The sequence below is a fragment of the Cynara cardunculus genome (assembly GCF_001531365.2).
Source record: "Cynara cardunculus var. scolymus isolate 2C chromosome LG 11, CcrdV1, whole genome shotgun sequence".
NCBI lineage: Eukaryota > Viridiplantae > Streptophyta > Magnoliopsida > Asterales > Asteraceae > Cynara > Cynara cardunculus.
The window spans coordinates 404,334-428,080 of NC_037538.1; the positions used below are offsets into that span (position 1 = coordinate 404,334).

The 23,747-nt window shown below is 35.8% G+C and overlaps 4 protein-coding genes across 9 annotated transcripts in view; 2 read left to right on the top strand and 2 right to left on the bottom strand.

Annotated features, from left to right (window-relative positions):
- The window catches only part of LOC112520803 (syntaxin-61-like), a 5,345-nt gene extending 3,177 nt beyond the window's left edge, over nucleotides 1-2,168 (top strand). For 3 of the 6 annotated variants that reach the window (XM_025129379.1, XM_025129378.1, XM_025129380.1), the window contains 6 exons: nucleotides 194-307; nucleotides 447-637; nucleotides 1,449-1,539; nucleotides 1,665-1,730; nucleotides 1,874-1,913; nucleotides 1,985-2,162. In XM_025129379.1, coding sequence (XP_024985147.1) covers nucleotides 194-307; nucleotides 447-637; nucleotides 1,449-1,539; nucleotides 1,665-1,730; nucleotides 1,874-1,913; nucleotides 1,985-2,148 — 666 coding nt within the window. In that variant the 3' untranslated portion in view covers nucleotides 2,149-2,162. Of the gene's footprint in view, nucleotides 1-193; nucleotides 308-446; nucleotides 638-1,448; nucleotides 1,540-1,664; nucleotides 1,731-1,873 lie in introns of all 6 variants that reach the window. The other 3 variants (XM_025129383.1, XM_025129382.1, XM_025129381.1) reach the window with 3 other exon arrangements.
- Nucleotides 2,160-2,810, top strand: LOC112520804. Its single transcript, XM_025129384.1, has 2 exons — nucleotides 2,160-2,374; nucleotides 2,463-2,810. Exons 1-2 carry the CDS (start codon nucleotides 2,175-2,177, stop codon nucleotides 2,704-2,706), a joined length of 444 nt encoding a protein of 147 aa, XP_024985152.1. The 5' UTR covers nucleotides 2,160-2,174; the 3' UTR covers nucleotides 2,707-2,810.
- Nucleotides 2,811-5,867: 3,057 nt separating this feature from the next.
- On the bottom strand, nucleotides 5,868-12,927 carry LOC112521244 (protein FAM133). Its single transcript, XM_025129990.1, has 5 exons — nucleotides 12,680-12,927; nucleotides 11,813-11,914; nucleotides 7,912-8,053; nucleotides 7,798-7,841; nucleotides 5,868-6,271 (listed from the first exon to the last, which is right to left on the bottom strand). The coding sequence occupies exons 1-5, from the start codon at nucleotides 12,764-12,766 to the stop codon at nucleotides 6,077-6,079; spliced, it is 570 nt and encodes a 189-aa protein (XP_024985758.1). The 5' UTR covers nucleotides 12,767-12,927; the 3' UTR covers nucleotides 5,868-6,076.
- A 1,383-nt stretch (nucleotides 12,928-14,310) lies between these two features.
- On the bottom strand, nucleotides 14,311-22,763 carry LOC112522282 (mitochondrial proton/calcium exchanger protein-like). The gene is made up of 14 exons (XM_025131403.1): nucleotides 22,154-22,763; nucleotides 21,761-22,073; nucleotides 21,314-21,460; nucleotides 21,144-21,232; nucleotides 20,953-21,045; nucleotides 20,323-20,452; nucleotides 18,918-18,982; nucleotides 18,660-18,834; nucleotides 18,186-18,380; nucleotides 18,019-18,066; nucleotides 17,205-17,351; nucleotides 17,033-17,115; nucleotides 14,880-14,995; nucleotides 14,311-14,714 (listed from the first exon to the last, which is right to left on the bottom strand). The coding sequence occupies exons 1-14, from the start codon at nucleotides 22,693-22,695 to the stop codon at nucleotides 14,653-14,655; spliced, it is 2,205 nt and encodes a 734-aa protein (XP_024987171.1). The 5' UTR covers nucleotides 22,696-22,763; the 3' UTR covers nucleotides 14,311-14,652.
- Nucleotides 22,764-23,747: the final 984 nt, after the last annotated feature.

Genomic DNA, 23,747 nt, shown 5'->3' on the forward strand with positions numbered 1-23,747 from the left:
TTCATTCCTTTACTATCTATGGTTATTGATTGCACTTACCTGTTTCCATGTTTGATCTCTAGCCAATATTAAACATTTATGGACCTTCCTCAATGGAGTTTTTAGTGGTTCCAATATGATGATCATCATTGTTATTGGCCTATCATAAATGCATTTAGTTTTGTTTCCTGAATGCTGTTTTCCTGATAGGAAGGTAGATGAGTTAGAGAAGACAATTTCGGTTGCAGCAAGAGATCCTGCATGGTTTGGCATCAATGAAGTTGAGCTTGGAAAAAGAAGGAGATGGACCAGCATTGCCCGGACTCAGGTTCTTTATGTACCTCATAAAAAGTTTTTTTGTCAAACCTACTTTGCTTTGCTTTTTACCATCTTTGGTTGAATGTACATTTTCATGTTCCTTCTCTTAAACACCTATATAATTCTGTTGAATTTTATTATTGGATCAGGTGGGAAATGTGAAGAAAGCAGTGGGTGGAAAAGACTTAAATGGCAAAAGCATTTCAAATAAGATCGGGGAACGCCGAGAACTGATGAGGGTACCACATTCTAAACAGCAGGATAGAACACCTCAGTATATTGCTGGAGAGAATGATGATTTCATCTCCTCTGAATCAGATAGACAAATGCTTCTCATAAAGTACATGAATTACCCACTTTTCCTTTCTTTTGGTTTTCACTTGCATGATTTTCTGTATATGTTATCTACATTATTTATGTTGCCAATAACTTCTGCTAGATAAACTGCTGCACATTTATGAAGGATGAAGCTAAGAGCGTTGGAATTATTTTTGATAATTTCGTTGAATAGAATGATACACCATTATATATACAAAAAGTGGAAAACGTTACCAAAGAGAAAATGAATCTATACGATAAATCTCTCTATCTATGGAGGGAATATACACGATAGAATCACAGATTATAGGAGATTGATTCATAATAATCAAAACACACGATATTCCACCAGTTTGCTCCCCTACAAAGGAGAACCAATACCGTCGTTTTTTTTCTTTCCCTGTACATGTGAGCATACACTTGTTGACATGGAATGGGTGGATTGTGGCCTCAGTTGTTATTTTTTATCCCCTCCATTTCACTAGAATCTTAGTGTTTGACTTGGCTCAAAAATCAATAAGAGTACTTGATTACCCTTTACGAGGACAAATCTCATAAACTAAAATGAGCACCAAGTACTTTGTACTGGTTACAATGGGGGCAAATTGGTTGTTTAACTTGACCAAGAAAGAAAAAGTTGTAGTTCTATTGGGGACTGTGGTATTGTTATGTGAAAAGGATGGTAAGTAGTCATAGCAGACACTTCGTAAAGCATATGTTGTATTGTTGTAGTATTATTATAGATTACACTATGTCCTGCTGTTACCTTCCTCATTTGTATATGTGAGGCTTTGTCTATTACTTAGCATGGATGCCTGATTTGGTTTTTGAAGGCAACAAGATGAAGAACTGGATGAGATGAGTGAAGGCATTCAAAGGATAGGAAATGTTGGTCTTACCATACATGAAGAACTATTGGCTCAGGTGACCATCATTTTGGCTGGTCCTATATATTCAATTCAAATTGGAAAATGCAGTGAAGGTGCCATTGATTGCTAACTAGAATTGTTACTCGTGTCATTTGGTTTAAATTATATGTGATGCTTCAGGATCAGATTATAGATGAATTGGGTACGGAGATGGAAAGCACATCAAACCGCCTTGATTTTGTGCAGGTAATTTTCAGTTTATTTTTTCTTGAAGTTGTTATGTTGTGATGCTAATATTATTATTATTATTATTATTATTATTATTATTATTATTATTATTATTATTATTATTATTATTATTATTATTATTATTATTATTGTTTGTGCAGAAAAAAGTGGGTATGGTAATGAAGAAGGCTGGTATGAAGGGTCAGTTGATGATGATATTATTCCTACTAGTTTTATTTATCGTCTTATTTATTTTAGTTTTCTTTACCTAGAGCCAGCCAGAAACAATTGTACTTGGGATATGGTAAAGTGTCGGTTCTTTTATGAATTTGATTTTATATTTTTGTTTTGTTTTGTTTTGTGGGGATTTTCACAAAGAGATGCATATAATAGGTTTGAATTGTTAAGGGCATATTGGTATTTTCAGTCTGGATAATATTAATGAGGTCCACATGAGTATGAATGTTATCCACAATCAATGAATCAACCAATGAGGAAGAGGCGGAAGATGAATGTGGAGTTGAAATAGGTGGTCAATTCAATTCAATTCATGAGACATTGCTCTTATCTATCATGGCCCATTGGGTAACCATCTCAACAGCCACTCCATCTCCATGTACGGGAATAGCTTTCAAAAATTCCCAACAATCTGTTAGCAGCAGGTAATAAAATCTGTTTAGTAGTTGTATATGATGATAGAAGAAAAGAAAGATTAATGAGAAACCAAAAAAACCATGTATTATGTTGCAGGAGGGATGTTGGATTGAGGTTGGTTGGTGCAGTGTTTGGGTATGGGTTGATTGGTACTAATAAGAGTGCAGATGCAGCAGCAAGGCGGCCTCCTCCGACTCCGCTGACGGAGAAAAAGGATCCAAATATAAGTGGTGTGTTGGCTAAAGTAATAGCTAGTAAGAAGAGGAAGGAAGCAATGAAAGAGAGTATGGCTCAGCTCAGGGAGAAAGGGAAGCTCATCAATCCAGCAGCAGCTGAATAGCATTATATAAATCATTAATATGCTTCTCATTCTCATTCTCATTCTAATTATCAATCGTCTCTTCTCCTCTCCTAGTAATAAAATTCAAATTGGGTACTGCTCTCTCTCTCTCTGTTTATGTTTATTCTCCCTTCCTAGTCATGATTACTTTCTATTTAACACAAATAATCATCTACATTTTGTTCATAACTGACAATCATAATTTAAGAAATGAGTTGGGTCCGGTAAGAAGGGAGGTTGTTGTAATATCTTCATCCTTGGATCAAACCTAAACCTAATCTAATGTCAACACTAATAAGATATACTGAGATGTACCAGATCAACTTCCTTTTAAAGCGCAATTCATAGATGAACATTAAATTAAGAGTGATCAGGATGAAAATCTCTTCTTATGCTTCTTATCATTAACTTCCTTTTTTTACACAATCATTTGCCCGAATTGCACTTGGTATTACAATAATTTCAAAAAAATAAATAATAGGGTGATTATGAAATTATTATATAGGTGAGGTGAGGTGAGGTGAGGTGATGCTACATCCGTTTGCCATTATCAATGATGCCTTTAGTTTCTTGATGGGCAAAACTAATTACTTTATTAGCTTTGTTAGAAAATTCGTCACCAATAGGAATAAAAATATGATTTCATAATAAAATTCACCTGTAGCTAGCTGTGCACTTGACCTTGGAGGTTTAATGAAGTATTAAATCAAAACCAAATGTTTTCTTCTCATGTATTCATTTTTAGAGTTTTAAAAGATTTTATAAATAAATAAAAATAATTTATGTTTTAACACATTTATCAAATCTTTAGGACCAATATTCTTAAATATTTAATAATAATGCTAATAAAATATAGATATTATTTGATGATAATATTAAATAAATAAAACACCATATTGGATTATTCATTCACTACTTTTCCTCTTGGAGAGGGATCAAGGACTAGGATCGTTTATATGACACGTACACATTTTGGTAAATTCAAATAAAAAGTATTTTTAGGTTATCACCTATTTTTCATTAATTCTATGGTGTTCTTGAGGAGTTATAACTGAAGTTGAATTTATATTTCTTGTGTATAAATTTAGTTTTTATGGATGGATTATGATTATCAATTTTGATATTTGTATCAAGTTGTGATCCTTGGCTTGTGGTCATTATAGAATTGATATTAGACGAACTAGAGGCTCTAGAAATGTCATCTCTATTTGATCTCCTCATTATTCAACTTCGCCTATGTCAGCCAAAGCTTTTCTTCCTTGATCAGCTTTTTCTTTGGTCGCTGGTAGATGTTCCAGTTCATAGTTGAATTGTGGTAAACATAAGAATTGAGGGAGCCAACAATATCACAGAGGGCCAAAATGCTTCTGATATTTCTCAGAAAACTGTGTCAAAAGAAATATGCTCGTCTTTCTACCAACAATCAAGTTCAGTGGACAGATAACAGGTGAGTATTGAATTACTAACATGCTTAAGGTTGAAATCATGCTTCTTGAACCATATCATTACCAACATGTAACATTGTGGCCGGTTAACACTCAAAAGATTTTTGCAACTGTTAGCAGTCAAACTGATTTTATAGGCGCAAACCACCTCAATCTACCCTCTCTAAGTTTATTTGTGAACCCAGTTCCGATCTGTAAACTTCATTCAGGATCCTATCCAGCATGGCCACACGTCCATCTCAACATCCTCCAATTTCTTCACTTGCGCCTTCTTTATACTGCTCAACACTCTCAACCATACAACATAGCTGGTCTTTAGGGCTTCCCCTTCAGTTTTAACGGTACCATTTTATCTACTTTACACCAAATCATAGGTACTCAAATTGACAAGGGAATACTCAAATCATAAAGTTTTCCCGGGGTTCCGTCCCCAGTCCCCTTTCCAAAAAAAAAATGACAAGGGAGAACAAAAATGTGTACAAGGCAATAAGTCCTAATGTACGTACAACTCACTTCATTGAAAATTTAACCTAAACCTACATGTCCATTTACTACCTGTCAAGGATTTTTGACACAAGTAGTGAACTCATTCTAAACATAAGCTCAACAAGTATAAAATTTCAGCAGGAGATTTCGATATAACCAAATATTTCTATAATTAATAAGCATTCAGCGCATATGCGCATATATATATATATATATATATATATATATATATATATATATTGCACGTACATTATTGATTAATTGTAGTGTACTTCTGAATTCACGATTGATACTTTTATTCAAACTGAAACTTACAGAGTTGGTTTTTAGAGTATATGGGTTCATACATCACAATCATCTTACTGACCACATGTCTCACTATCATGCAATGCAAAAGTTCCTTTAACGGCATATCCTTCTTCCCCTCTTTTGCATATTAGCCTTTAAGATTCTTGGATGTGTTTAGTATGTTCATCAATTTCATCTTGAGTTTACCAAACTTTAAACTTTGTTTCGGTTAATTTTACATTTATCAAGTCATCATGAGTACCTCATAAATATCATTGTTTTTTCATTATTTATGATTTAATGCATTTTTATCATATGTATCATGTATTTTCATCATGAATATCTATCTTCATCATGAATAATTTTCATTATTTAGTGTTATTCATCATGAATAGTTTGGTTCCCCGGGTTTTTAATGAGTTTTTGGTTCTCATTTTAACCCACCCTATACACACAAACACATGTGTATACGTACATATATGTATGTATGTATGTATGTAGGTCATATTTATGTATGTATATAGTGCGTATTTTTAACAATTTTAATATTGAATCTAAAGTCACTTTAAAACGCTTTCTCCCTTGTTTTCCTACGATTAAAGGGTATTTTAATCATATATATCACGAATATTTATCACTAATATGTATATGCATGTAATGTTAATTGACATATTTTAATGGGATGGGGGAGTAAACGGCACCCCGATAAGAGCTTGTTCGGTAAGTAGCCTCTAGGTCTAATACAAATCTGAATCTCGAGGCAAAACGCCTAGAAAATTTAAATAAACAATGGTTGGGAAGGTTACAACATGCGTTCCTGGACGGATGGACATCAGCATCATGTCCTCATCCTCAAAAAGAAAAATTCATCTCATACACCTAAAGCATACTAGACTAGTGTTTATCTACAGCATATAGGACATTTATGACATTCAGCCTTGAAGGAAACAAACTTTTACTTGACCTCAATGAACGATTTTAATTATGAGTCTACAAATCTTCAACAATTTCAATTCACAGTTACAGGATGCTACACTGTAGAACATAATCATATCCTGTATTAGCAGAAAGAAGTCGAAAATAGATGATTTGGCATTACATCATTTGCAGCGCAAATAATCAACCTCACACATAATCAAAAACACATTACATCAGCTTTTTGTGCTCCCAAAGAACCTCGAAAGTGGCAAAGGGCCATCTGCCTCTTCATCATGCTTGGATTTTGATCTGTGCCTTTTGTCTTTCCTCTTTCTCTTTGACCTTCTTGATTCTCTCGAATCATCATCACTACTTGAGGATTCAGATGATGAACTTGAAGAGCTAGACTCAGAAGATCTTCTCAAATGCTATAGGAATAAAAAACGCAACAGATAAGACTGAGGTTAGTTTTGTTCCTTGGTCAAATAATAAAAAAGAGACATCTATTCTAAGCCAGGCTCAACAATTTATGGAGGGGAGAAATAGGTAGAATGATCACTAATCACAAGGGTGTTGGGTCTGATGCAGAAATGAAACAAGGAAAAGGCACCACAAAAGGTTGGGACCTTTTTTCAATAAGGTCAGCTTAAAACTAGTCATGTGCCATCCTTACAAGAGAACAGGATCACTAACAAGACACCCTCTTAATCTTTAGCAAAAAGATACTGGCATAAAATCATTTCACTCTTGCTGTATCATCATCACTACTGATCATATAGTTTGGTTTTGACTTTTGCCATGAAAGAAATTAAAAATAAGACCTAATAATAATATTGCTTCTAACCTAAAGAGATATGTAGAGTCAAAGTTGGCCTCTTGGTACATGTTATAAGTATCCTAACAACACGTGCATATACAGTATCCACAAGAAGAGGGGTTGAGATCAATAACCAGGCTTTCAATCATAAAACCATATGGTTGAAATTTTGGGTCCGGTCCAATCCAATTACAATTGGATAGCCAATTTTGGTCTGTCAGTTGTAATTGGATCGGATGACTTCCTGCACACCCTCTTATATGCATGAACTCTATGGAAATTATTAAAGAGTTTCAAGTGCTTTGATACTGGAAATATGGGTTGAATGACCAGATTGGTAAGTGCAGCAGTCAAAGTTCAGCATGTACCAGACATCCTAAAAAGTGCACAGCCATATATGAAAATAAATTATTTTACAATCGTGTACAATTAGAACATGTACTCAAAAGTACAGGTCAACTGCATACGATACAAAACCCAAGCTCATTTGTTCTATGATTTCCTGGTATTGGTATTAATTCCGGCCAAACATACCTATATCTTCTCATACACCAAGACTTACAGTTGTGACAAGTGAAAATCCAGGTCAAATAAAGGAAGAGAAAAGAAAGAGCTAGGCAACAAAGCATAAAGCCTTACTGTGAGAAGATGTGTGTTTTAATGATATCTTTCCTTTTCACAGTTGCTGCTGATATGTTATGTATATCTCCTTTCAGTTATGGAACTATTTGAAAGATAAATTTTGGTGTGTAAGTTCCCAGTGACAAGACAATTATGTATGATGTATTAGAGTCATCATAATGTCAAGTACTTCAGTTTCATGGTCATCGTCATACTAGCTGTTTGAAAGGATAATGATGCATATCCATATATGATGTACATGTGAGCCCGGGCATGAATATGTTTAGAATTCGAGGATGGGAAGGGAGTCGAACCAACTATTACCTATGAAACACCCTGACCCCATTAGGTTGGGTGCACTTATGGGATCTGGCTAACATGTTACTTCTGTAATGAGGTAACAAATGATTAATAATGATGACAACTAAAATATGATCAAAAGACTTCCATAACAAAGAAGCAAGTTGCATATTGATTGGGCCAAGGTACTGTAGATAATCCGGGAATTTGATGCACCTTTCTCTTCTTGTTGGTGCGCTTCTTCAGATCTTTGTCCTTATCTGCAACAAGGCACAATAGCATCAGATGACAAAGATATGTACAAGAGAAGGTTTAAAGTTATGCACTTACCCTTCCTCTGAGTAGATTTACTTTTTGAGTGGTTTCTTCCATGGGCGAGCTTGCTTGCCCTTTCTGCATCTAGTTGAGCCCGATATTCTCGCATCATTCTATCTTTGTCAGCTTCTAACTCCCCTTTTTTCATTTCTTCTTCCTAACAATAAGAATTAGGTAGTTTCCTTCTGTTTTGTATATATCTAATCATTAAGCAATGTCACTTAAGTCATTACCATTAAAACAACAAAAGGAGTAAAACAAAATAAAAGCCATGATATTCAGTAAAGATGTTCTGGAATGTTAGAAAAAAACTGTAAATGCAAAAGAGATACGATCTGAAATAAAGATCGGGGTTAAAAGTGTATTTCAAAGTAAGAACTTGGATTGGAACTCCAAATAATAAAATATATTAGAAAGGTAATCAATAAGCTAGTTAGGGAAATAGCTAGGATTTTATTCACATTCAAGAAAATTATTGCCCAGAATACAACTCATGTATCCCAAACTACCTGCGGTAAGCTAAAACTGACCACTAAAAAAATTATGAAGATGATATCGAACAGAAAATGGCATGCGGTGAAGCTCTAGGGTTCAGAGACATGAATGGTATTCCTTTCATTAGCTCCTATCGAACACCAACATCTTTAGATATTTTACTTGCATCTCGATGCACTGCTTCCCATATACCTCTATCTCTCTAATGATTTTCTCTTGGTCCAAGTCTCCTCTAAATGCACTATATTCTCCGTTGTACAATTGATGTCACCTCAGCTTCTCCTATGCTGGTGCCACCCATCCATCTCTGGTTTGTTTATATCTTCAAGATTAATTCCATCCCTCATCTTGTGGGCCACACATACACCTCAACATTCACATGTTTGCTGCCTATCTTGCATACATGATATCTTTTTAGTGGCCTAAGATTATGCCAGTAAGCCACAGCATGCGTGCATCTCCACTAACTTCCAATTTTCAATAACCATATCAATGTGAGCCTCACCAAAGAAGGGCATATGCAGGTCTTGTTAGCTGTTCTATTGCATCTGTCTATTCCTACGAAAATGGAAAATAATGGCCTGAACCTAACCATCAGAGTTACTACGTACAGAAAAAAAATTAGACAACACGAATAAGCCATATAAATTAGGAATCACCCATATATCCTATTGATTTCTACACACAAGTTTTTGAGCTATTATGAATACATACATATTTTAGTTAACTGTTTTGAGTCTGGATGTACCAATCATATACAAACGACATCAGAAGCCTTGATCTTGATTCACAAAGAAGCTATACATAACCCTAAATGCTATACATAAGCATAAAACTGTTGTTGCTTTACTGCACCACAACAACCGGCAGAGGCACCAAGTAACACAGGCGCCAGACAATTTGTGAATTTAGTATATGTTATACTCTATACTAATGGATGTACAGTAGTTAATGCGTAAGTCCTACAAATAGGATATTCTGTTTTGTATACATTTAAGGCATGAATCCTGTGGAGAATTTCAGGCCTCTCGAAAGCCAGAAAACACCCTTGTAAGTATTCAACTAATGAAAAGCATTCCCTTCCCTTTGAATTTGTTCTCTGATATTACCACTGTACGTCAAATGGTACTAGCGCAGGAGATCTTGAGGGGTCTGCTGTCAACAGTCGAGAAAATAGAGGAAAGACTCAGATTCTCAGTTTGCTCCAATTGGCGATGAGTTTGGTTTTGCAGATCGTGAAGGAAGAGATTAAAAAACAAGATATAAGGACTTGAAATCAGCAGATAACAGCCCTAAATGACATAAAAGAAGCACGTCAAGCATGGAATTCAAGAGAAACATTGTGGAATGCCTTTGAAAAGAACCATTCCAGACATGAGACTATTGTGAAGGAGGTGGTCAATTTGTGATTACCGGACTGCCATCATAAGGAAAGAAGGATCTTGAAAAGAAGAAAAGGAAGGCCGTAAGGCAGGGGAAAGCCTTTTTACGCAATATCCCACAAGAACCTCCACCACCATCGTTGCCACCACCAGCATGGTCAAATTTCCATCGCCTTTCTTCGAATGATCCATTAGTTCATGAAGAACGTGATGATTATGGTGAAGGGCACATAATTGACGTACAATCCTATGACAAAAATGGAAGAAAGATTGGTTACGGAAGCGGAAATGAAGATTTTATGGTAGGTGGAAGAGAACAAGAAATTGCTAGGACTTCGTCAGATCCACTGACCGATAATGGTTTCGAGGTTGTGAGTGTAACTGTCAATTTGAACCGACATGGCTTGCTCGCTATTGATGATGAAACAATTAATGTTTCCTGGTTGTTGTGGCCTTGCAGAGTTTGTGGATCCTGTCACTTGCCATACTCGACATTGATGCCCGTTTGGGTGGGAGGTACCTTGCAAAATTATAGAGGTTTCAATCTCTATTCTGTAGGTGACTAGGTCAAATCTACTCTTAGATTCACAATTGAATGTGCATCACAGAAGAGAGGAAAAAAAGGCAGATGAAAATGAATCAAAGGACGAAACGCATGTGTTAGTGGGTTCCGGCAACAAGGATTCCAACAGGGACAAGGAGTATACGTCTTCATTGCTGATAGATATCTTCATGAAGGATTTGGGGTATTGTGAATTGGAGATGGGTATTGTCATAATCTATACTAATGGATGAACAAGTAGTTAATGGCATAAGCCATACAAATAGGTAATGCAGGTAAATAAGAGACGTGGTATCAGGATAGTGCATTAGGGCATTCTGTTGTGTAGACATTTTGGATGTGAGTCCTGTGGGGAGCATCTCTCCTCTCAATAGCCAGTAAACACCCATGTAAGCATTCAATTAATGAGGAGCATTCCCTTTCCCTTGAATTCAATCCCTACTTTTATCAGTATACATTGGTATATTGATATATGTGCATTCAAGTTCAGATGAGAGAATTGAGGTATTAAATTATGAGTGATCAATTGTGGCTATGAGTAAAATAAAACCAATTCTAAACCATATTAGAAAACTAGTCATAAGTATGTAGAGTAGCAACCGACTTCGTTGGCAAATCAATAGTGTCAATGAACCAAGCATTGAATACTGAATATGATCATCACATGCAGGCATAGACCAGTAGGTTGTATGACAACTGCATGATCCATTCAAAATTGGCAATCGAGCAACCAAAAGGCACAGAGTAGAGACTACAGAAGACCTGGTTTCTATACAAGCAGCCAATGTACAACCAAATGGTAGTAAGAAGAATATCCCTCCAGGCAAGAGCTACTTTGCATTCACCAACGTAGTCGATAGATACTTGTCAATGCATTTATCATTCCTTTTCCAAGAAATATCCACTAGGAGCTTTCCACCTGCATTGTATATAACAATGCATGTTTTATGGAGCAACCTTTGTTACAGAGGCACAAAGGTTAAACCTGATTCAACAGTCTGCCACAATAATCAGAAACTTCCAGAATCTCAGAGGCATTTCAAAACAAGGGATTCCCACGAGGTTTCAGTCGTTTACTTTGCAAATGGATACCATCGACAAAGACTTGCAGTCTGCGATTTTACTAATACTTCAACGAGCAAGTTATATTTCTAGTACTGTGGCTTACCAGAAGAAAAAGTAAATAAAATCATAACAACTTTGCTAAATCTCAAGAAGTCATAAACAAGTAAATTAATATAACCCAAGATCAGTGGAAATCATTTATTCTGAAACAAGAGTTTTGAAAATACTATTATCTCGATTACAACAGAAAAGCAATATGATGATGATGCATTATGACTTGTGAGGCAAAAGCAAAACCAATAATGGAGATGCTTACAATTTTAGATGCATTAACAGCAACTGTACATTCAACTTCAAAAAAGATAGCTTTAAGGAATGCTGTTGCATGGTGAAAGTGAAGATAAAAAGTTACCTTTTGCTTCTTCTTGTACTCTTCCCAAGTAACCGTATGAGAAGTTTTGAGGCTGGCTAAACGAGCTGCATGCCACTCTGGTGAATGAAATGAACCATCCACCTGCGACTCTCTTAATCAGAAAGGGTACAGTAAAGAAAACTGACTACAACTTCCCCGATGTATTATCTCTACAGAACTATATGCTGGTTAAGAGCAGAACTAAAAGAAAGGTGGATTATGTGGTACAAATAGGAAATGAAAATATGCTGGTGAAGAACAGAAAAAGGAAAAAAAAGATATGCAACAGAATGGAAGAGCTACACTACAATAATAGCCATTCAGCCTTGAAGAATCAAATCACTTGTAGATATCTCCCCACCCACCACACAAACAAAAAACCAAAATATGTTTTCCTAACACATGTAATCAACCTAACAAGAGTTATTTTCACAGAGCAACTTGCTACTGATGTTTGCGGTTCCTTGTGAAATATTCTGAACCAACAACAATTCAATTATTTCAACGTAAAATCTTCACAATCACAATTCTAGTTACCTAAAGGTTAGAGACACAGAAGAATTCAAAATCGCCATGTTAACGGAGTATTTAGCTTGGTCTAGCCAGCCATTATCAGTAAGAGAGTAAAAAAGTATGTGAAAGGTAACTATTATTACCGAGGTTCTACTTGTTCGTAAATTCTAACAAAGGTATCAGACCCTAGTCACAACCTGTGATTTGATTCTGTCCAAAAAAAAGATTTTTTTTAGCTACGATATAAGAGACTAAGAAGATAACCCTAGGTAAAACCTGTGATTTGATTCTGTCCTAATTGAATAGTGTAGACATTGAAAATAAGAAGAAAATATGATATGGAAGGGTACAAACCATGCCGTCATCCACGTCGTCGGGGCCGCCTGAGGTCGAGCCCACCCTTGATCTCTGCATCGCCTTATACGCTTGATTCTTCCCCATGTCCCCCCCAAAAAAAAAGTAATAGGAAGAATTGAAGAGTTTGTGAGTAAGGAAACAAAGTTGAAGCGATAAATCTATGGGTTTAAAACCCCCATTGAAGAGAGAGATTGCAGCGAGCCATGAAAATGGAGTTTTTGTTGGATAACAAAATGAAAAGCAAACACCGGACGTATTGTGGTGGATCCGGTGAATATTTAAACCCCCCAACCCAAATGTGCAATTTAATTCATATTCTTTTAATTCTTCAAAAAAATAAATTACATAATTCTTTCTTTAGGCTATTATCGATGTCATTGGTTTAGGGAGTTATAACCCTATTTTAATCCGACGTTAACTTTCTCAGAAAGTTTTAAGAAAATTCAATAGAGTTTTTAATAATAAAAAATATTAAGTTATCAGATAAATTTTTAAATAAATAAATCTTAAAATTTTATAAAACCAAATAATCAACACTTTAACCTGTAAAAACAAGTTGAATATGTTATGTAAGTAAACATGTTTTTAAAACAACTTAAAGAAAATGAAATACCACTTCATTTCATTGCTTTTAAAAAGTAAAAACATAAAAATCAAAACGTTAACCTTTTATCCTCTCATCCCCACTTTATATTTTTCCCTAAAATCCACCGTCCCTTCCTCGGAGGAAGAACTTTCAGTCATTAGCTCAAATCGTTGAGAAAGATTAAGATTAAATAATCAAGTATCTAAGTTAAAAACCAAGTACCTAAATTCATTTTGAAGGTTTTATTGGTCGCTTTAGTACCATCGCGAAAACTTGAAATTCTAGGTAGTGCACTAAAGTGTAATTTGTATTTACAAAATCCGGAATTGGTTTTCTATAAACTTATTTAGGTTTTGAAAACGGCGATTAAGATTACTTGTACATTTGTTTCCTAGAAATAACCGGTGTATTTTAGAATTTTAGAAGTCAAGGGTTCAAAAAAGAGATGTTTAAATTTTGAAGTCTGCTTATCGTAATTGTGGTTGTATTAACGAAAAGAAAAAAATGCAAAACATGAACCAGGCCGCACCTTGAACTACTATACTCTTCTATAAATGAAAGATCCAAACTATTGTGCCACGAAAATTCTTTCCCTTGCCTTGAACAGTGGTGACAGGGAGGGGATGGGGTGTATTTATGAATAAAGAGATAAAAGTTATATATTTAACAACAATTAAGAAAAGTTGAAAAAGGATAAGATAAAATGACCAGTTCCAAGTTAGTATTATAGGTTAAAATGATATATTTAACCACCCTCATATTACCAACACCAACCAATACTCCATTCCTTAATTTACTTCAACATGTAAAGGATATATAAATGCATCACTCATATCTAGGCTTAATTGCTCCAAGGTTTTTGAGCTTAAAAACACTTCTAATTCGAGCATAGACTTGAGCTAATCATAAACAAGCCAATTAAGCTCAATTCTAAATCATAAAAAGATACTCAAAACACTGAACACAATTATGAAAAAACTATTCAACTCAACTCTGCTCATAATCACCCCTGGGTGTAATATATCTGCAGCCATCTGAAAGTAGCAAATTTTCCCCTCCATCATTAAACATAATAACTGTGATAAAGTAGGTAACATGGTCTATCATGTGTACATAGCACTAACAATGCCACACACCCTCTTTACTAGGACAAAAATTCATAACTATATTAATGTACGATCTGATAGAGATTGCCATTGCCAATTGAAAAAAGAAAAAGGATCATCAAGAACACAGTTTCACACTTTAAGCCATTAGAAGATGGCAAAAGAAGTGGATGGCACTTGGTGAACTAGCCTGACAATCTGCTACAAGAAAGCTATCAGAATTCATATACTAGTTACAAGTAAAATCAAACAATACCATTATTCAGCTCTGCTTAAGATCAACCAACGTCTTCTGCTCGACTTCCCAATTTCACTATGTCTTCAACAAGAATCTTCCCCTCTGTCATATCAAAAGTCAGTTGCTGAGTTATCATTATGACAACTTAAAAAAACAGTAAAATCATCCTCCATATCAAGAATGATTAACGAATGGCAAGTAACAAGAATGACAAGCAAAAAAAGCTGTAAAAGAGAATGTTACAACTTGTAGGAATGGATTGCTGACCTTTATCTTTGGAAAGGTTACTGATAAGCTCTTGAACCCCTTCCTTGCCTAAAGTATCTTTCAAGTACATGGCTGCAGATGCCACTTCCTCGGGAGTAACTTTTCCATCATAATCTCTACAGTAACAGGCCAACGTAAACAATGCATTATATTCATCTAAACTAAACCAAATGTACCTGGTATATCCCACTTGAAAGTAAGGTCTATGCAGACCTTTCCTCTACCCCAAGGCATAGAGAGGCCGTTCCATGAAGGCCTTTATTTTGAGAAAAAGTTATGAACAAACCAAACTTCTTTAGACACCAGAGAGCATGAGACGTTTGAAAACAAATAATAGAAAAGGAGTATGTGCAAGGATAGTAAACACTAAACAGTAAGGACATAAGCCAGAGAAAAGGTTAAAACCATCCAGGACAAGTGTGAAGATAAAATACTAAAACACCAGACCATTTAAAACAAATTACTCCGACCAGATCATCTTACTCCAACCAAGTCTGCACATTGTTATACTGACAATAGCAAATTTCAGAATATGGAAAAAATCAAAAACTCCATCATAAGAGCAAACAAGGCAATGGCTTCTATGAAGTGAAGCCTAAAATCTATACGTCGGCTCTCTACCCTTCCCCCATCTACAATAGCTACTAATCTCTAAGAATATCTTCTCCGACCCTAGTCCTGAGTCTCCAAGAAGGCAAGAACACTTGTCAGCGGTCATGTCCTCGAAAAGATCTAAGGCCTCCATGCCCGTCCTCAAATGCTCATCCACATCCTCCTTGGCCTGCTCCTCCTCACCCCCTCAACCGTTATGCTCTCCACCCTCCGCACTAGAGCATCTGTCTCCTCCTGATCAAGGTTCTAAATGACGTGACGGCAAGGTCAAACCTCAAGCCTTACACGCAGTGACGAGAACATGGCGTTTTTCAAGGTGTGACATAAGATGGCAAACTTGTATGTCATGTATATAATTATATAGATAAATATCTGTTTCCTATCTAATATTCAATGAGATAACGACATTAAAAAAAATTATATTCATATTAGAAGAAAAATCATATAAATTAGCATTATATAAAAGTATGTGATCAAATATGCAAACTAGAACTTGGAAGGCTTTTACAACTTCGCTTTAGCTGTGAATCCATGAAACTGTAAGTGATGTGATTAGATAATCCATAAAAGTGTAAAATCTAAAGTTAGAAGTGCCTTTTAGAACACTGCTCCTAATGCAGCCAAACCAGAATTATCTAACATAATGAAAATTCAAATATGACATGTGAAGACGAACTTAGACAATATTAATAAACAACAGTTTCATATAGTGGAAGAAAGAGGGGGGGAACAAGTGAGGATTTAAGGCGACACTACTCTTGCATAAACATCAATTAAAATGTTTCAGCATAGGGGGTTGGCAAGGCATGAATAAAGAAAACAAGATGGAGACACTAGGTCATGTGGCAAGCGCCATGTTTGGCTATGAAATGGTGATAGGTAACTTTCCACTATTTCAAGCTAAAAGTGGCCTTATAATGTATTGAATGGACACATAATGAACCCCTGAAATCCCCCTCCCGTCTCGTCTCTCTCTCTCTCTCTCTCTCTCACACACACACACACATAGTGATTAGCCCAAGAGTCCCAATTACTTTGGGGTAGAGGCTTACCAGAGTTAAGCCTAGTGGTGAATCTTAAAGTATGCTTACTTGCTTCGCGATTAGTGGTTGCACATAAGAGATCTTTTTCCTATAATTCAAGTACATGATTATTAGAATGCATGTTATGAATCTCTGTTTTGAGCAAGTGTCACAAACTTTCTTCCGTTTAGTTTTCCAACATTAATCCTAACAAATAGAAATTCAATAGTGATTCAGAGCAACTGAGTAGTGGTCTATGTTTCCAACTACTATAAAGAACAACATATCATAATCTTCAAGCCTAATTTCTCATTACAATGTCACCATGCAGATTTTTCTAGCCCTTTGGTATCTTACTAATTTAAGAAAGAGGGACAGTCTGAAAAACTTGGCAACTTTTTAGTGTAGCTGAATATGCTTCCAGATGGGTCATCAACTGCCCTCAAGATGTTCTAGGTACCCAGTAGTTCAAATATTGTCAAACATATAAAACAAAAACTAAATAAGAAACGTTTTTACCTGTCAAGCATCCGCCAACAGTCACCAATCTTTGCATCCACATCATCAATTTCTTTCTCAAGATTTTGGAGCATAGCATCAACCTAAAGCATGAATCAACAAGCACATCAATTCTACAGTAGATTAAAGGCTTCAGGTCCTAGCAGGGGAAGAAAAGAACCGAGTATCTTACCCTATTTATGAGTGCTGAAGAGACCTCATCGGCTACAGGTTCATCAGCTGAATTTTCACTTTCCTTACGGGCAGCTTTATATGCTTTCATGGCCTCTTTTCCGCCATCGGTGCCCTCTTTATCCATTATACTATGATAAAAATTTATCTGGAAACACAGAAAGATAAGGTAACTAATAGATTAGGAACGCCCTGTCAAGTGTAATGAGCAAGAGCAGTTCACATGTTAGCTAGTTGGAATCTCAACATTATCAATTTGGTACCATCTCACAGCCTTGTATCAAGAAGTAAAAGACATAGACTACAGTCAAAACATAATCAACATTAACAAATAAGAGCAATCATCAAATTGACTGCAAAAGTAACACACAGATGTTGAAGGCTACAGAAGAAGGCATGTATATGCTGAAGGCTTATCTATGGCTATTGGGAGACAGGGCTCAGGATTCAAGTACTTCACTCCTGTGTTTGCAACTTTAACAGTAAAAAAGAACATAGTAACAAAAGTCAGAGTGAACCATTAGCCCAAAACTAGTCAAGGGACCAAGCTACCAATAGAGGCATAGGTATTCTCTGTATGATAAAAGGCTAGTCAAAGTTTTTCATCATTTGTTATTAAAGTTCATGCTACATCCCCCCACTGCTTATTGTTCACGGATCTACATACATAAAAACATAAACTAGCAAGATTTAAAAGCAATAATTGGCTTCCGAGTATAAAAAGGGATTTCAGATAATGTTGACTCAAGGAAACTATAATAAATGCAATGTACAACTTCATGAAGACATAGTACTATATAGAAGTCTAAGTATACCTCTTTGTTGACAAGCCTCAGAAACTCTTCTCTCTCCCTGTTCACAGACTGCAGAAATTAACACCAAAAAGAGAATTTACTTTTCAGACAATATCAACAACAGATCACCAGAACAGAAATGTTCACAGCAACTCGTAAGCAAGAACTTATTTCTCCTTAATCCTTACAGATGCAGAAGCTAAAACAGCCAAAGCTTCACTGACTTTACAGAGCTGCTCTTGTTTGTCAAGTGCTCTAGCTCTTGCCTGTTCTTGTGCTTCTGAGGCTGTTACATCAATCATCTCTTTCAATGTCGCATCCTCCTTGCTACCAACAGAATCCATCATCTTGGCTTGCTCCTCTTCCTCTTTCTCTTCTTCTTCCTGTGTATCAATTATACAATGGTCAAGCAAAGCAACACTGTTTTATGATGGTGAATTTTTCTCTATAGGACCCCAAGACTGTTGCCTATTGGTATTTTCCATCTACAGGCTGAAGATTGAAACAGTAATATGTCCCTTCTCCTAGGATGCAGTTTTCCAATCTTAGATGCTCGGAGGATGAAAGGTGGCTCAACATCACACAGACTAAATAAACACCGCGAGTGGTTATTTTAAAGAGGTAGCAAAATAAGATATGCTTATTTGGGATGAGAGAAGAACCTTAATGAGTTCCTCTTGCATTTCAAGGAACTCCAGCTTTCTCTTCCTTTCTGAAACAGAATCCTCCGATGGCAATGCTGTAACACCGACAGTGTCCACAACTTCATCTGGTAATGAAGACAATGCAGCTCGGACAACTTCCTCAGGCCTTAGCTTTCCAGATACAGTGAAAGACCTGCAAAAAACATACAATTTTTTTTTTTTTCATAGAGATGCAAAAACTCATGACGTTCAGGAGGTTTGCAGTTCTGCACTAACCTGGAAAGGATAAGGAGTGAAGATGGGACAGAGTGATTAAGAGATAAATCCAACCAATCACGGAGCTGCAGAACAATCATAATGAGAGAAATAAACGGATTTTCCAATAAATTAAAACAGCTATTCCTTACACTGATTAAGCTATTCAGTCAACAGATAGTGCAAATTCTTAAAATAAATTGCTTAAGGTTCTTTTGGTGCATGAAATATGCACAAAAGTATGTACAGTTAAAGACTGTTACTCAAAGTAGATAGATGATTTAGACAAACCAAAGTTGCATAATGTGGTTAAATAAGGAATGAACTTCACTGCAATAACCAAATGGCAATAGGAGGTGGTTTGCATCTTATATACTTAATCAAAGTAAGTGTGGACATGATACTGCAGGTAAGCAACATACACATGTATGTGAGAGTGTTGTGTACGAGCACGCTAACATATGGTAATTTACTCAGCCCACCTCCACCCAAAGGGAAAAAGGGTAAGAAAAGGAAAATATATTGAGTGTAAATACACGGCCTACTACTCCTACAGCTGTACTCATTCGGCTATTTAACACCATATTGTGGGACCCTTCTATATGATGTCAGGAGAAATGACATAAAAGAATGGAACTTCAATTACATCTTTTGAGAAACAAGAATAGAGCATTTGACAATTAAACCCATTAAAACAAGTCAATTCACCACTATGGATGCAACCAGCCAATACAATTACATGAATTCCTTCAATACTATATGTTGATGAGATTCACATAAAATGCTTCTTAAATTGAACAAAATAGAACGATTTGAATTGCAAACTGAATTATTAATAAGAATCTAATTACATAAACCAACTAAACCACCCAAAATACCCAATTATTTATAACAAAACCTAATTCCATTATTTCCTTATAATTTGATCTAAAAGTAAAATCCACATGAAAAGTATTATATAAATTTGAATTCATTTTGTTTAGAGAAGTGGCCCCCCATTAGTAAGTAATGATGTTCAATGTTATTCTACTTTGGAGTGTAGGTGTGTGTGTGTGTTCAGTGTTAATCTTTACATGAACTTAGCAAGTAATGGCTAAAGAGCATCCTGCTGTTACTTGAAAGAAGTGATATGATTGAATATGAATTGGCGTTTACATATTTTTCTTTCAAGTTCATAAAAATAGCATGCAAATGAAAGGCAAAAACAGACATACTGACATACAAAAACATTCTCACAGGGCAGCAGAGGAAGGAAAGATTTATTAGGTGGTGGACAAGGTCCTGTTATGGGCTGGCAACATGTGTGGCGATTACCATCTCTGCTTTGGCAATGACACAAAGCAGATGATGATTTAATTCATGCCTACTCAAGTGCTCCATTAGTCATTGCCAATATATATTTTCAAAGGTGAAATTTAAATGGAACCTGCTGACGCATTTCCTCCACAGAAAGTAATCCAAGCATGCCTCGCTCTCTACAGTCTTCACGAAGCTCAGCTTCAGAAAGAGCATCCACGCCACCCTCTGCTTGAATCATCTTATCATCATTCTTTATCCTACAAAGCAAACATAGATTGTAATTGCAAGGACACTAGCATGCACCGAATTTGACAGTCTATTTATCATCAAGACAAGACACTTTCCCTTCCCACACGAAGCTGTATCCACTTTCCACCACCACCACCAAAAGCTGCAGAAAATGAACAGTCAAAATAAATAGATAAAAGATCTAAACAACATGCCCCAAATTGGCACCTGTCCTGAGACACCAACAATGTGTGCACTATAAAGACTACATTGCTGTTAAGGTGCCTTTGTTAGGATATTGGCTGTATGCCACATCCTTATTTATTGCTTCCCCATGTACAATAGTTGCTTAACTACGTAACAGCTTAATCCTAATTGCAATAGGCCAACTGATGCATATGGCTGAACCAATATACAGACAACCAACTACTACCAGTTACAAACTACAAGAACCAACTACATATTAAAAATGGTTGGGAAACGATATTCCTAACAACAATATATATAGCAAATAAGGAATCAAGCGTACCATTGCAATCTTTTACGAAGCATGTATCGCAAGTAAGCGTCTGTCCCATAAGGTTGGATTCCCATATACTTGCACATATTCATTAAACGAGGCCTAGTAGCACCAACAGATCAGTGAAGCAGCACAGATGAAAAACAAGTACCAACATTGATATCATATACAATCAATAAAAGAACGATTGACAGCTAAACCTGCTGATATTATCAAGTGTAAGTTCATCATTAAATAACTTGGCAAATCCCAAAATCTCTTCATTAGAAACAACAGCACCTGTTCTGACCTGTATCACATTATAAATTTGTAAGCAAAGCATCCTTTTGAAAGAAAACTAAAAGGTAAAATGGTCAAACTAAACCCTTGCCTTGTTCAAAAATTCATCAAGATCTTCAGCTGTTTTCTTAATTTCTCCACTCCTGCTGTTTTGGATCTCTTTAGCCATCTCTTTTACTGTATCTTGAAGAAATTTTGCATACTCTATTCTTGCATTTAGCTTTCTTTTCAATGCTTCCTACAGTTTAACATACAAGAAATCAAAAAAGATGCTTGCTCAAATAAATGAATCAAACTTCCAAAGGTTGAGCCCAAAAAGAAACAACTTGCTCCAATTAGGCTGAGAGTTTAACCGAGCAAAAAGTATCTGCATGTTTAGTGTCACGTTAAGTTAATGTTTCCAAGGTTAAAGCTCTAAACTATTATCACATCTTTTATCCCAAAAATGTAATAATGCTATTAACACTTGTAAAAGATAAAGGAACCTTACTGATATACAACAATGGTTAAGTGTTTACAAGACTATATGAACCAGTACCTGTTCTTTCATCTTGTCCTGAAAGGTAGAAGGTAACATATTGGGGAATAGTTTCAAGAATACTGGCAACAAAAATTCCATGAAAGGTACAATGATGAAAACAGCAACAGGAACTAGCCTAAAGATATCTGCAGTGGTTCGTGTCAATTGTTGCCTCTCCCTCCTAGAGAGACCCTTTCCATTAGCAAGCTTTAGAAGCAATCTGGAACTGATCCTAACATCAACACCAAGGAGCTTAATGCCCAACCAGTAATGCTTCAAGGTGGATACAAAATCGTTTTTCCAGTGAGTGAGTTTCTTAGCCCACTCTTCCCTGAAGGAAACATGTCAAGAAAGCAAATGAGAATAATATTTTTGGTTCTGATTAAATTAATCTGCAAAGGTATATCAAACCTGCTCATGGAAGCCACAGCTCTTAGAGCTGGACCAATCCCCAATAGCATGGCCCAAGTCCTCTGCAAAATGGATTTAGCATCCTTGTGAGATTCAGTCACCTGTTTGGCCTTGGCTTTAGCCTTGGCACTGCTTAAGCCCTCAACAGCTTGATCACATTCCTCCGGTGATGCTTCTTTCCTCTTTTTATCAAGCCGGTGTTTGTTATCCTCATCCTCACTGCCCAAATTTGATTGACCGACTGTGGTAGAGTAACGTATTGATTGAGATACCCATCCAACCCTCATGGGAAACATAGATCCTAGCTTTCCATGTCTTGTAGTAATAGCATAAAATTTATCTGGCGTGAAGAGTCGTAATTGATAGAAGTTATCAGACTCCTGATTCCATGTAAAGGCTGTATCCTCGTTCAAGGGTTTGAAAGGATGATCTAGAGTAGGGATACAATCATGAGACTCGGAGTAGTTGGTGAGACCACGAACAGAGACATCAAGGTAATCGGAAAGAAGCCGTCTCTGCCTCAAAATTGCTCTAGAAGCCATTATGAAAGGGAAGCACAATCACACGCCAAGAACCGCCTGTAAGAAGCACCTCAGACATGAATCCACAAGCGTATGAATAGTCAGGAGCAATGAGTGCGGCAAGTGTATGAAGTTGCAGAAAAGATAGCGAACAAAAAGCTAAATATAGTAACATAAAATTAATCAAAAAGGCAAGCATTTTGTCGAACACATGAGCCAGAAACAAACCCAACAACATTTCTTTTGTATTACATTTACATATAATGTTGAAGAGATATGTACATTAATATGTATTAGGTATTTGATTTCGAGTGAGAAACAAAAGCGTTGATGGTGGAGACACCTAACAAGACTGTTTGATGTAAAAAGCAACAACGTAAATGGATGGATGGACTTACATTGGTAATAACAGATCATACACAACACACACATATACTAGTTGTCTATCCATACAATATGACAGAGCCGTGAATTTTAACGATTTTTAAGTAACGATGATATAAGTTACACTTGGTCTTTACATATTAATACAATTTGAATAAATAAGAGTTATAATTCCAATTACAGTCTATTGATAAAAAAAATATATGACAGTTTAAAATATAATATATTTAAAATCCAACATATTTAAACGACTCCACAAATATATTCGATTTACACCAAGAGCAAAGAATCAAAAGATCAAGAGCTGTTGAATGATAAAACTTTTAATAACTTATGGTGAATATCAGTTTGAATCTCACCTTGTGGGATGGGGAGAAGACATAGAGATATGAGAGGATGAATGTATAAGTAAAATGTGTCAAAAGTATCTTGAGAACATAAAAATAAAATGTAATAATGTGCATTGGTAACTTGTACTATATGTTATTTTAATTATAGATTAAGAGATTTTAAAACTAAATGCATAAAGTAATAGTACTTAATGCATTATGAGTTGTTTTTAAAACTTTGTGCATTAAAAATTGTTTTTAAGACTTTTGATAAATCTGGTTTATAAGGTAGTATAAATATATTATAGGAGGAGCTGTGTATAGATACGATACAGAGAGGGAATAGTGTCGTCGTCGATC